Below are 14,141 nucleotides of genomic sequence, written 5' to 3'. Positions count from 1 at the left end.
AGTCGTCAGCCTTGCAGCCCCAGCTCTGAGAAAGTCCATTTTTGCTGTTTAACCGGGGCAGCTTGTGGTGCTCTGTTATGGCACGCCTAGCAGCCACACACATTTGCAGCTGAGAGGTTCTCTCCTGGGAGCTAGCAGGCAATCCTTTGCTCTACCACATCCACATCCCTGGCCTCTACTTCCCACATAGGATGCCCACAAAGTCTCTGCATAGTACCTAGGCTTGTAGAACCCCTAGTGACACTGACTGGGTTCAAGGAAGGACCTGACTGAGGATAGCTCAGGCCTCGGGAACGCTCTGCAGTTGGACATTAGGACCCCACTATGGACCTTGTGTCTTAATAACTCTGCTGGTCCTTTCAGCTCCCTAGTCTGAAAGAGGGAAATATTTCATGGTATAGACTGCAGGTTCATCAAAAAGAGCCCAGAGTCAGGATTCAGGGTCAGAGTTGCAGAACCAGGGTTGTCCAGGGAGCCTCTGGCCACAGGACTTTATCACCTTGACATAAACTATCTAACTGTTGTCCTGCCTGGAACCCTAGGGTTTGTACCCCATTGTCACTGGCACATGATACATGGTGTGTGTGTGTGTGTGTGTGTGTGTGTGCACGCACCCATGCCTAAGCTGTGACAATGCAAATGTGTGTAGGTGGCAGCCACCACTCCAGGGAAATAACCCACCCAGATGGGTCCCTGCAGGTAACACCAGACAGTGCCTTCCACAGATAGGAACCTCCAGGGCATAGCTGTGCCTGAACTTGAAACTTCTCGTGCTTGGAAACACAGTGCTCAATTAAGACTCATCATCAAATCTCAAAGACCTGGCTAGGTCCTAGTTTGGGGACTCATCTTTATGAAAGAAACCCCAAGGGCTCCTTCAGTGTCAGTGATTTAACTGGGAAGCAAGCAGTCCACAAATCCAGGACTGTCAGCTGAGCTCCTTAAAGGCAGGGAGATGGGGAAATCATAATGTGCCACTCAAGTCTGATAGGATGCTGCCCCTGGTGCCCAGATAGTCAAGATTTGATGGAGTGGTGTTCACTTCTTGGCCCAGTGTGATGACAGGTGATCAGAGACGCAGCCTCCGTTTCTCTCTGCACATGCCTCCCACTGTGACTATATGATGCACCTATCCCACGCAAGGGAAGGGGTTAGGGAGATGGCAGGCCTTTGACAGTGGCAGCCGCCCCCAACATGTAGTCCTCCTCCTTTTCTAAGAACAATCTTGCTACTGTGAGCTCCAGGGAGACAGTGGGGCGCTGGGAGGTCAGCTGACCCGGTGATGTCCCTGCCCAGCCTAAGATGCTGCTGCCTGCATAGATGGGAGTGTCTGGTGGAAGACTGGAACCTCATTCCACCCACACAGTTTGGAAAACCAGGAGAAAACACTGTGCAAGTAGAGGATTCCCAATCCAGTTCTCCTTATTCCAAGGTTAAGGCCACCTGGCCCCGGGATGGTGCTGGGCTTGATGGAGACAAGACATGAGGAGTCTTCTTAGATAGAGAATCTTTTGGGGATCAGAACAGTGCTGACCGCATCCCACAAGCAGCAAGAGAGAAGAAGAGAGCAAAGGACAGAGCTGGCACTGGCTGTTTATAACCCAAGTTGCTAGCTCAGCCTTTTGTAATCAGGGCCCTACAGGAAGGGAGGTTCCTCCTAGGAGAAAGCTGCAGGTAAATGGCAGCTGAAAGCAGACAAAGAGGTAGCAAGAAGCCCTTAAGCCTAACTTGTGTCTGAGTTCAGAGACAGGCAACTAATAATGGATAGAAACAAACTGGACTCATGGTAACAAAGTAACAAATGTCACCAATGCCGAACCTTGAGTTAAGAGACAGGCAACTAAGAATGCGTAGAAACAAACTAGACTCATGGTAACAAAGTAACAAATGTTACCAAGTCCACAGGTGAGCTGAGGCTGGTCCATTAGTAGGTCTTTAAAGACTCTTCCCAGGGGAGCTCACTGACCAATGAGGGTGCAGCTTTCTCTACTGTAAGTTCAAAGTCAGCACAGCTGTTGATCAGGGGCCCTCTTCTAGTTTGAATAGTACTAGGGCTCTCTAAGTTATAGGCTAGATACTGTCCCAGAGCCCAGATTGCAATGGCTTGTAAGCCCAACTTGCACAGGGCCCAACATTCACAGGCAAACCAGTCCTCCAGAAGGGGAGATCCCAGCACATAGAACTGGCTCTATTCGTAGACACTGTCTCAACAAACCCACCTGAGGTCTTCTTGCTGCTGCCATGGTAAGGGGTGCCAGGTCTCTGCCCCATTCCAATTCAACACCTAACTCCTTGGGGTGGATACTCACAGAGAATCCCTGAAATCCCGAAGCTCCACCTAGCTTGTGTGTTGCCATGGAATCCCCAGGGAAGTTCTCTTAATGCTCAACAGCCCAAAAGGTACCAGGTTGGCAGCAGGGAGCAAACCAGGGTTTGGGAGGCAGAAGAACCTTAGGCAGCAGGGAAGGGTGTTTCTGGCCTCAAATCCACCACATTCCCTAAGGAACCTAAGACGAGACATCAGAAAGCCAAGGGTGTGTCAGTCACCAGAGCCAAGATGGAATTCTACCCTTAGGGCTCTAAGCACTGGAATAAGCATCTACGCAGAAGTCTCCTGGAACAAAACTAGGTGACATGTCATCCCTCCTCATTTAGAAACCTCCTGCCACCTCCTTTGGTGGAATGCCTGGTAGGGAGGGGGATGCTGTAGATGCTTGTGCAGATGTGCAACATCCTGCAGCGGAAGGCATGTTTTATGGACCCTCAAGGAAGCTGGAGAAGGGAGACAAGGTTCTGCATGGAGTCTACGGGGGATGAGCTGGGTACTTAAAAGGCCATCATCTTCATCGGGAGACCAGCAGGATAGAGGCCAACCTGGAACAGGTCTGTAACAAAGAAGTAGGTCAGCTTGCCCTCAAGGTCAAGAAGGAATGAACATTAAGGCTTGGGTGGGTAAAGGCAGCTCTTGGGAGATGGATGGATAGAGATGTAAGCCACAAGGATAGGGTCCAGGCACACAAGCACACATGCCACACACACACACACACACACACACACACACACACACACACACACGAACTTGTTACGGGATAAAGTGCTCCTTTGCTCACGACCACAGTCCATCACTTTGTGGAAGTTAAGGTGGCAGGAACACGAGGTAGCTAGTCAGTCATATTACATTCAGAGTCAAGAGAGAACAGTATGTGCATGTGTGCTGGCGTTCCACTTGTTTTCTCTGTCGTATACCGAGCCTGGGGAATAATGCTGTCCACAGCAAGCAGGTCTTCCCATGTGAATGAAGATAATTTAGATACCCCCCTCAGACTATCCTAATCTAGAAAGTCCCCATTGAGACATTGTCACCCTGTCAAACTGACCATTAAAATCATCATGGGAGGTGTCCCCACTCTGATGGTAGGAAGAACATGTCCCTGCCATCACTGAAAAGGTTACCTTCAACAATGCCCCAGCCCACAGCACCACGGAATGGTTCAGGGCACCGTGCTGGCTGGGCAGATTCACTGTGGGAACTGCTCTGTCAAGCCTGCAAGTGCCTCGGGGCGATGTTCCCCAAAGAGAAGGCTGGCCCAGACAGTATGCTACTTGGGAGTGTGGCAGATGGTCTCTCAAATGTTCCACTACTCGTTAGCCACATGACCTGAGAGGAAGCCAGCAACTGACATCAGTTACACTTTGGTGTCATGGAGATGACAGGAAGATAAGTTTCTTGGGGCTGTTGGGGAGGGTCAAGTGCAAACTCACTGGAAAGATCTTGGTCAAACAAAGCTACTGTGAAGATCTTCTCTGTTGAAAAGGGAGTGGGTATACCCCTTGAGTAGAGGGCCCGGGTTGGCATTAGCCTAGCTGAGCACTTCAGCTAGAACCATGTAAGTCCTGCTTGCTTAGGTAGTGGCCTTTGACATGGCTATTCTCAGCCTTACAAACACAAGCCACCTCCATCCTTAGGCTCAGTTTATAAAGCAGCCGGTGGCCTCTCTGTGAAATGTATGCAGAGGGCTGCCTCCCTCTACCTGATTCATAACAAGAAAGGAGTTCTCTATGATTCTCTGATGGGGCCGTCATGTTGCTGCATGTCCCTGAACAAGGAGTTGCTTTTCAGGACATGACCTCCTCCATGAAAGCAGTGGCCTGGTCCAGAGCAGAGCTTGGTGCCCTTGGCGGGTGTACCTCTGGGACTCACCACTTTGGTGGGATCCAGGGCGCCTGAGGCCAGGCTGCCTCTGCCTTTGCTGCTGAGGTGTGGCGAGGAAGAAGGTGAATCATCGATGTAGGGCAGCCCGTCCTGGTGCCGGCGCTGTTCCTCAGCCTGGTCTGCGGCACAGCCATATCCAGGTGGTGTTCCAAACGAGGAATCTGTGTGTACAAAGGAATGACCCATGTTAACGAGAGCCAAAGGGGGCTGTTTCAGGGGTGCCTGTGCCCGACCTGTCCATGCTAGGGCCCAAATCGATAGCATCTCTGTCACACACAGGCATCTCTTGGAGACTGTAGTCACTCTCAAGACCTACTACTAGCCAAAGGCGCAAAGGGAAGGAGGTGGCCAGCTGTGGTTTGTATCCTTGGAGCCATGACTGTCCTTGGGAAGTAGGTAATGTAGGGGACATAACAAGTAACATCTGGTCTCTGTAAAAACACATACACATCATATTCTTTCCTAGCACACAGCTCCTAAAATCATTAGACTCTCTGAAGTGATAATTACACGCTGTATCAGTGACATGACTGAATGGCTCAGGTTGAGGGCGGCTGCTGGCAAGAGTAGAGTGGAGGACCAACCATGTAATTAGAGAGTTGGGACTTTCGGCTATGACCCTGGCCCTCGAGGAAAGAAAAAGGGCTGAAGGGTGAGTTATCATTAGAGGCCAGTGACATAACCAGTTGTGGGCATGGAAGGAAACTTCTATAGAAACCTAAAAGGCAGGGTTGGGAGAGTGTCTTAGCTACTGAACACATAGGAAAACGAGCTAGGCCACCCCACTTTATTACATGCATCTCTTCCCTCCTCCTCTTCTGAGTTGTGCATCTTTTTTTTTTAAGTTCTATTTATTATTATGCATAAGTACATTGTAGCTGTCTTCAGACACACCAGAAAAGGGTGTCAGATCTCATCACGGTGGTTGTGAGCCACCATGTGGTTGCTGGGATTTGAACTCAGGACCTTCAGAAGGGCAGTCAGTGCTCTTACCCGCTGAGCCATCTCATCAGCCCCCATTGTGAGTCTTTTTTAGGAAACTATTTTCCTGCTCTCTGCCACCAGCCCTTCCTGCATAACTGATAAGAGTATGAAGAAGGGTTTGTGAGAGACACCGTCCCCCTCCACTTGTATAGTTAAACACAAACATGGTTTTCAACCATAGGCTTGAAAATGGTGGAATGTGGGGTGGGAGGAATGATGTTATGAAGCTGAGCCCTTAACCTATGGGACCCAATACTATGTCCTGGAAGACAACATCAAAACTGACCTAACACTGTGGGATACACAGACGACATCCACAGAGAACAGTAGAATTTCTTGGTGTGAATGAAAATCCTGCATTTGGTCACAGAAGTATTCTGTTGTGGGTGACGAGAAGACAGACACACGGGGGATTATGGGTAGGAGACCTGGGCTAGGAGGATTCAAAGTTCAAAAGGATGCTTTTGTATGGTCCCCATACAACTACCTATGGGGATATGATGGACAAAAAGACCAGAATCCTCTGAACTAATTGTTGGCGAACCCAGGACCCTGGCCTGTTGCCCCAGGCTACGACCTGTAGTACCCTCTTGCCAAGCCCTTCCAGTAGACACTCTGAAGCAAAATGCAACTCACCCGTTGCATCAACAACTTTATGCAGACATCTAGGACACGTGGTGGGTTAGCATGACAACCCAGACAGTGCTAGATACCAGACCAGACATCCAAGCTCGAAAGCCTTTGATGGTGTCTGAGTATGGGTTGCACACACCTTTACCCCCAGCATTTGCAAGGAAGAGGCAAGTGGGCCAGCCTGTTCTACATAGAAGTTCCAGGGCAGACAGGGCTACAAAACAGACCTTATTACAAAATTTAAGCAGGGGCTGGCCCTGGCTGCACTTCAAAGCTCCTTGGGTGATGCTGACAGTGAGGAGCACCTGTGAGAGGCAGAGGATTCTATGACATCAGCTCTGCGTGGATGCCTACAGCTTGCAATAGTGCCTAGCCTGAAACCTAGCATGCCAGCCCAGGTACAAGAACTAGCAACTCGGAACCAAATCTCACCACAGTTAATTGACACTTCTGGACCTATGATCCTAAACTATAGTCTGGAGCCTTCCCCCAGAACCCTGCGTACCAAGAGCTGACTCTACTTTGGGAGAGAGGCTGTCAATCAGGAACACGAGGCTGGCCATCTACAGGAGCCTTCCTTTATTTTGGAGCAGTACCTGGCAAGGAACAAGTGGCAGGCATTACCAGGAGCTCAATTTCCTAACAAGAGCCTCAGCTCTTGCAAGAAGCAGGGTGAAAAATACCATTTGCTAGGTACTTCCCCCAGCTCTTCATGGTGTTGTAATCTTTTACACATTCTATGGATGCACGCAGACACCTTGGTGGACATGGACTTCCGGTCTGCCATTTTTAGCAGATAGGAAACAGAATTCTGAAGCTTGACTACATTCAAGTCCACCGATGACCATTACACTCTAAGAACTTTTAAGATGGAGATAGCTGCTTCACCCATGAGTGGTGACATCTGACAGGTCCTGGGGGTATACACAGCGTTCCTGAGATCCACACACAGGGAGGGCAGGGAGCACGGAGAGAGAGCAGGAAGGAGAAGGAGGGCATAAAAATGTATGAGCCTAAACCCTATTGGCCCTGGGTGTTAGCCAAACATGTTCCTAATGGAGTTTAAATTGGTAGGCTTAAAGCAGGCAGGCCCTAGTTCTGGGGTGTCATGGAGGCATATCTTTGCTGTCTGTGTGATGTGTGGGGTTAGACGACAGATGTAGTAGGTAGATCTACCTGTTCTGTAACCACGCAAGGGAAGTAGTCACTGTGAGGGTATATAAGATAGATATCAAACAAACTGGAAGGAAGTAGAAAGTTGGAAATCGTGACTGAGACTCAATTAGAAGGGTGACTGAGTCCTGCTTTTAATGGGAGGAAGCCCACTTACATGAAATATGAATGCTAACATAGTATACAATTGTAATCAATGGGCTGGGACAGAAAGCCGCCTAGTGTGTGCATGACCTATGGTGCATACATACACACATGTGCATACACACATGCACAGTAGCAGAGACTGTTGGAATAGGCCTTTTGGTCCAGTGCTGAGGAGGCTAAGGCAGGGTAATTATAAGCTCAAGGCATGCCTGAGCTTTGAGGTGACTTCAAGGCCAGTCTGGGCAGCTTAGTGAGACGTTATCCCACAATAAAAGGTGAAAAGAGGGCTACAGATAACAGCTCAGCATGCCAAAGGCTTAACCTCTAAGTGCCTAGTCTGTCATTTAGCAGGCACATTCCAACCAAAGAGAAGATGCCCCCCGCCCCAATTCTGCGCTGATCCAGCAATTCTATTACCTACATGACCAAGACTAGAAATAGAAAGTTGTTTGCTCAGATGTTTCACAGATTTAGGACTAGTCTGGGCTGCACATTGAGATTGAAGGTAACCTGGGAAACAGTGTAAGAAAAGAAATACACACACACACACAAACACACACATATACATACATACATACATGGTGACTTTTATGTTATATGAACTTGACCTCAATTAAAAATAAATTGGGTGCACAGTGCCATATTCTATAATCGTAACTCTTCAGGGGGCTTACAGCAGGAGGCTTGCATGCAGTTTAAGCTACATGCCACTGTCTTAAAAACAACAACAACAACAAAACAACAACAACTAACAGTTTTCTGAAGGCCAAGAGAACTATTCTAAATAGACGGCAGAACCAGCCACCTGGTGCCGATCCCTGAGGTCACCACAATCGGCAAATGGCTACTGAATCGCTGAGATATGTTGCTGGTTTCAGTGGGTTTTCTACTTGCTTCCTCTGTTAGGCTGGCAGCTGTCCTTCCTGCACTGATAGCCAAGGGAGTCATAGCAACCCCAAAGATGACATCACCAGGCTAGTTCCCAAGCATGGAAAACCCCAGTTGCTTAGGCAGGGAGAGGTCATGGTCATGGTCATGAATAATCAGTGTGGGCCACACTGAAAGCCCTGAGGCAGGCTGAGCCCGGACTGCCACCCAGACAGGTTGCAAAATGCTAGTCAGGAGGGGCCTGAGGCTCATGGCCTGCGACCTTGGCTCTCCAGGTAGCCCTGGCTGCCCTAAAGGAGGGACGGAGGATTCTAGTGCTGTTTCCTTACAACAGTGGTTCTCAACCTTCCTAATCTGTGACCCTTTAATACAGTTCCTTATGTTGTGATGAACTACTCCCAACCACAAAATGAGTTTCGTTGCTACTCTGTAACTCTAACTTTGTTACTGTTATAAAACATAGTGTAAATAGTTTTTGGAGATACAAGTTTGCCAAAGGGTTGCAACCCACAGGTTAAGAACCATAGGGTCTTTGGCGTGATGGCACACGCCTTTAATCCCAGCACTCGGGAAGCAGAGGCAGGTGGATTTCTGAGTTCGAGGCCAACCTGGTCTACAGAGTGAGTCCCAGGACAGCCAGGGCTATACAGAGAGACCCTGTCTCAAAAAACCACCAAAAAAAAAAAAAAAAAAAAAAAAAGACAAAGAACTGTAGGGTCTTAAAGAGTGTAGGCTGACCGTATAAACTGCACTTATAGCTCTGTCTTGGGATTTAGCTGGCTGAAGACTCTAAACAATTCAAAGGTCAATTTTGTGGGAAGATGGACATCTTCCACCCACTGAATGTATCAACAATATGGGCAAGCCCCCTCTCTGTGGTGGTTTGAAAGAGAAAGGCCCTCGTCAGGCTCATATATTTGAATACTAGGTCCCCAGTCAGTGTTTAGGAAGGATTAGGAAGGAGGTGAAAACTGTTTGCTGCTGAAGTGTGTTTTCACTTCCTTGTGACATGCATGTAATAAGGACTCCTTTGACCCTTCTGACTTACTTTTAAAAATTAAGCCCACAATCTTTTCTATGTACTTCAGAAATCACCCTGTGACTTAGAGAAAGTTTCTAGGAGACTCCTGAGCAGCGTCACTTCACAAGTCTGATCACTCCAATCATATCTATGGCTATTGTTAAGACAATCAAGGCCAAAGGAGAAATTCTAACGAGCCCATTGGCACACCTGAGTATAACTGTCCTTTTATGTTAAAACCTTTTAGTGACAAACTCCTGTTCTGGTTCACATTACTTTGTTTTGAATTCTCTTCTGCTGCACAGCTGAGAATCCTTGGCTTCACCTTGGTATATATAGGTCTCTGCAGATTTCTATCAGGTGAAGTCTCGGGCTGTCCCCACTGCCAGACTACCATAAAGGACACAGGGTATATGTACTAGGCCTGTATGGGGGTGGGGGTGGGGGACTTCCATGACCCTCCGAATGTTCACAACTTGGAAGTTCTCTGAACCCCGACATTCAGTTATTTTGTGGACCATAATAGACTCATAGCCCACTGACATTGATTTAATTCCAGCCCCTTGCCTCTCCCCAGAGGTAGGAGTGGGACTGAAAAGTTCCAACTCTCTAATCACGTGGTTGGTTCTGCTGGCAACCTGCCCCACCCTGAAGCCATTTAGCCTCCTGAGGTATGAGACAACTTGTTATCTGAACCACACTGTTTGTAGTCATTGTTACGCAGCCCTGGTGGACCAGTGCATGCAGTCAGAGCCAGTCCAAGTGGAACTCAGACACCTGCACCGAGGAACCACTTCCTAATTACTGCCTGCCCATGGAAACAGGACTCTAACCAGCTGGCCCCCAAGAGCCACTCGCCCTGGGTGGCACAGCTCAGACTCAAAATGGAGATCCATGAGGGCGGGTCTTCTAGTCAATGGTGAACAGCAAAAGGTTTGGTCATACTCTGGGCTAGACCCTCAATTTCAGCCGTGCTTGAGCTGATCTGGAGCGAGGGTTCTGGGAACAGGGTGGGGGTGTGTGCAAGTGATGTTTCAGAATGTAATGGTATTATGAGATGTGGGCAGACGTCCAAAGCCAAGGAACAGGTTGAAAAATGGCAGGGTCAGCAAGCTTAGGATAAGTGGATACCCCACCCCCATCCCCACCCCCTGGAACTCCCTCAGTTTTTCATTTAAACAGTATTTGTTAGAAAGAAGACAATCCTCTTGGTTCCCTGTCTCCACTGCTCAATCTTTAGGGCCACCTTCCCTGAAAAAGAAAAGATGACAAACAAACTGGTGTCACCAGGGATGGGGGTGGGGTCAGAGGTTCTTTTCATCTCTCAACATTCCCATCAATGAAAGGAGGATAATGACAGACACTCTTACCCATATGCCTGGGGCTGGTGGGTGGTGGGGCAGGGGTGGGGGTGGTGGGTGATGGTGGGGACAAGGAAACCACCACTCCCCTACAGAGGGAGGAAGCACCCACAAGCATCACTTATAATAATTAATGCAAACCAGCTACTCATAAAGTCCAAGGTGTGTTATAGTTAGCACTACTATTTGGCTCCCTTTCTGGAAAACCACAGGATCCGCCCCCTGCTTGGCTCCTTTGGTGTATGGAATTACCTCTTCATCTGTTTAAAAGCAGCTCTATTTTTTTAGAATGAGGCATGATGCACAGGTAGGCGGGGCTCACTGCAACCGGATAAGTCCATTCTCTTGCTACAATGAAACACCAGAGGGTAACAGTACTTATAAAAAGATTACTTAGTTCACAGCCTGGTACTGAGTGGCTCTGGTGAGGGCTCCCCTAATTGCACTGTTACCATGGTGAAGGGCATCTGTTACAGTATGCATAGGAAAAGGTTCCTTGTAGGTTCTTATGTGTTAAAAGCTTGGCCCCCAGCTTTTGATAGGTGGTAGGGCCTTGTGGGAGGCAACAGGTCATTCAGTATTGTCACTGGACCCTTCTTCTGGTCCCCATTCCCCTCTGTGTCACCATCATAGACAAGCATGGCATATCCTTTCTCTATGATGTTGCTGTCTAGACATTGACCTAGAGGCAAAGGCAGCAGATGGCCACAGACTAAAGCCTCAGAAACTGTAAGCCAAATGAATTCTTCCTGTCTTGCCTTCTCAAGCATTTCGTTCCAGTAATTAAAAAGTGTGACTAACATAACACAGAACCACAGTGGGGATGCCAGAGAGGACAAGAGACAGGCATCCTTTCCTAGAATAACTCACTGTTGGGTCTAATATAGGGTCCTATGAGAACTAACTGGAGGGCAACTCGCCCAGTGTCTTAACCAACTTCAATGGATCTCACCTACAAAACACATTGCCACACTAGAGGCCAAGCATCCAACATTCAAATCTTTGGGGGGGGGGGAATTACATCAAAATCATAGCAGCACCAACTATAGAGTCTAAGGTTTTTGTGGGCCAGAGAGTCATCCAGGTATAGGGTCCCAGCATATCAAAAAAGGCCAGCTGACACTCTAATGACCATTATCCACAAGGCCATTTATCCACAAGGGCTTTCTCTTTCAATTTCTTAGAAGCCAGGTATTTCCAGATTTTTCTTCTGAAGCAAGAGTCAGGGAGAGGACAGCTCTGCAGGGCTTCAGGCTGTGGCAGGCCAAAGATCTCCATGTGTGCAGAAAGTCTCTGCAGAGGGCTGAGAAATGAGCCAGAAGGCAGCCAGTAGGGATCTCTTTGTCCAGATGTAAGAGAAGACGGAGACCTTGGCTCTTGACCTGAAATTCAAAACTGTCATGGTGGAATTACCACTCATGGTGATAATCCCAGTTGTCATCAAGGGTGTGACAATCTGGTCCAAGATCCACCTGTCACTCCTTGGTCAGTCAGGCTGGGGAATGAGGCCCAGTGCTCAGCCTGCTTCCCCCAGAGAAGAGGTATTCACAGGCTTGAGCTGTCCCTGACAGGCACAGCTGCCAGACACTCACACACCCACACAGGGCCCAAACTCAGGCACCTGCCAGACCAGTCAGGTGAGCCGGTCCTGATGACAGGAGGGCTATGTTCCATTCACAAAGCACTCTTCAGGGAAAGTTGGTCTCTGAGACTAAACTCCAAGGAGGAACAGCTGGACTCATTACATCATGGGTTGGAATAGTATCAGGAAGAGGCCTTCTTCCAGAACTGTGGGATCCACTGGGAGGCGAGGCAGCTGGAGGGGTGCTAAGAAGGTATCTGACATTGTTGTATATCCTAGAAAATCTTCAGGCAGTAGAGTAACAGCTTCACTCCTCCGGATCACCTTGCCTGACATTCCTGCCTCAACAGCCACCCTGCGGGGCCTCCCTCCATAAGGCTGGCACTGAGTCAAAGACACTCGGGTTTCCCAGACAAGTTCCCACTTCTCACATACAAGCCAATCCCAGCCCACTGACCTCCCTCCAGAGAGGGTGCCACCAATCCCTGGCAAAGGACAGCAGTAGCGACCGTGAATTTCACAGTGGTGTCTGGTAGACATTAGTCACCCCAGTTTTCAGGAGGAGAGCCCAGAGCTGTTTGCACTCAGGCCTCTCAGCTCGGATAAGATGGAGTCTTCCCACATTCCGTGCTTTGCATCTTGGCTGTGCAGGCCTGTTGCTCTCTTTGCTGAATTTAGCTGTTTGTTACTGGAACATAGGAACCAGCAGAGCATGGGCCATTTAGAAGGGTGGACAGCTATTCGCACAGCTGACCAGTGACCATCAGTGGGCTTACAACTCATGAGCCAGCAACATACTGACAAGGCAAATGGCTCTTAGCTCCCAAAGCTCCATCAATAATGTACTAGTGTTGCAGGATGAAGTCATACAGTTGAGGGAGAGACAGCCGTAGGATGACCAGCATCGTCTGCAGTGGAATCTGAGGGCTCAGAGACCCCCTTCAAAGAAAGAAGTTGATCTTCTTGTGTAGACTGTTCCTAGGGGAAGGGGGCCCTTGGCTGGCTGCTGTGCAGCATGGTGATACCTGGAGAGTCTCAACTGAGTGTCCAGCCACCATGGCTACCAGCCACAGAGGAGTGGTCAGTTCTCACTGGCAAGGGTCCCCAGCCTTGCGGAGGAGGCACTGTGTGCGATGTTGCTTGCTGTAGACTAAATGTTTGTGAATTTCCAAAATTCACATGATGGAACTTAATCCTTAGCGTTAAGGGCAAGACCTTGGGAAGATGACCAGGACTCTCATGAATGGCAATGGTACTTTTCTGAGACCCCCGAGGACTCTACCACGGAAAGACACAGTGAGAAGTCAGTCAATAAGCCAGGATAAGGGTCCTAACCAGGCACCGTATCTGCCACCACTATGATCTCAGACTGCTGCCTCTTGAGCAGAGAAATTACTGGGGATTTAAGTCTCCCAGAGGACAGTAGCTCTATTAAAGTCTGAATAGACGAAGACTGAAAAACATCTGATACACAGATCTTCATTCTGAGTGCACCTTGTGTCTGAGAACATGCAGACTTGACTGTTACTCTTCTTACTCGACGAGGGGAGTTCTCTTCATGGGAATCACTTCCACAAGCTTCATACCCAGGATTCCGCCTTGAGGGTCAGGCAGAAACGCTGTCAAGGCTTAGAGATGCAGGTGAAATGGGAGCCTGGTTTCTGCTTCTTTCTATCCTCATCCTTGCTACGAAATCAAGAGCATTAAGGACAAAGTGTGAACAGAGATCTGGGCTGAGTTGTACACCCTGTCTAACTGGTCCCTCGGGGCACGGGGCAAGCTCTGTCTGTCCACATACCCTTCTCCCAGCTGTCTGCAGCCTTCAGACGGCCTCTGGCTCCAAGGCCTGGTTTCACCCTCATTCACACATGTGCCTCAGTGGCTCATACTAGTGCTTTCCAGTGCAGTCTGAGCAGCCTGGGCCCCTAGGTGTTCCATAGAACTTGGCTCATACCAACCTCATATGATGGATCTATGAGTCATCTTCATGACCCACTACTCCTCTCCAGGAAAGGCTTAACCTGACTCTTGCTCTTGCCCGGGCCAGGGCAGTCTCCAGAGTCCCTTCTCTTACTCTATAGGATTTTCCTACTCAACACTCACATCCAGATTATGGATTTTCTTTCACTTTTTCAGATT

General features: G+C 48.8%; 1 protein-coding gene across 1 annotated transcript in view; it reads right to left on the bottom strand.

Annotated features, from left to right (window-relative positions):
• The window catches only part of Bcr (BCR activator of RhoGEF and GTPase), a 124,024-nt gene that overhangs the window by 56,294 nt on the left and 53,589 nt on the right, over window positions 1-14,141 (bottom strand). Inside the window, exon 2 of the mRNA XM_021173661.2 lies at window positions 4,202-4,374. Within this exon, the coding sequence (XP_021029320.1) occupies window positions 4,202-4,374 (173 nt within the window). The remainder of the gene's footprint in view (window positions 1-4,201; window positions 4,375-14,141) is intronic.

Source organism: Mus caroli, chromosome 10, assembly GCF_900094665.2.
Source record: "Mus caroli chromosome 10, CAROLI_EIJ_v1.1, whole genome shotgun sequence".
Classification (NCBI taxonomy): Eukaryota; Metazoa; Chordata; class Mammalia; order Rodentia; family Muridae; genus Mus; species Mus caroli.
This window is presented reverse-complemented; position numbering and strand designations above follow the sequence as displayed.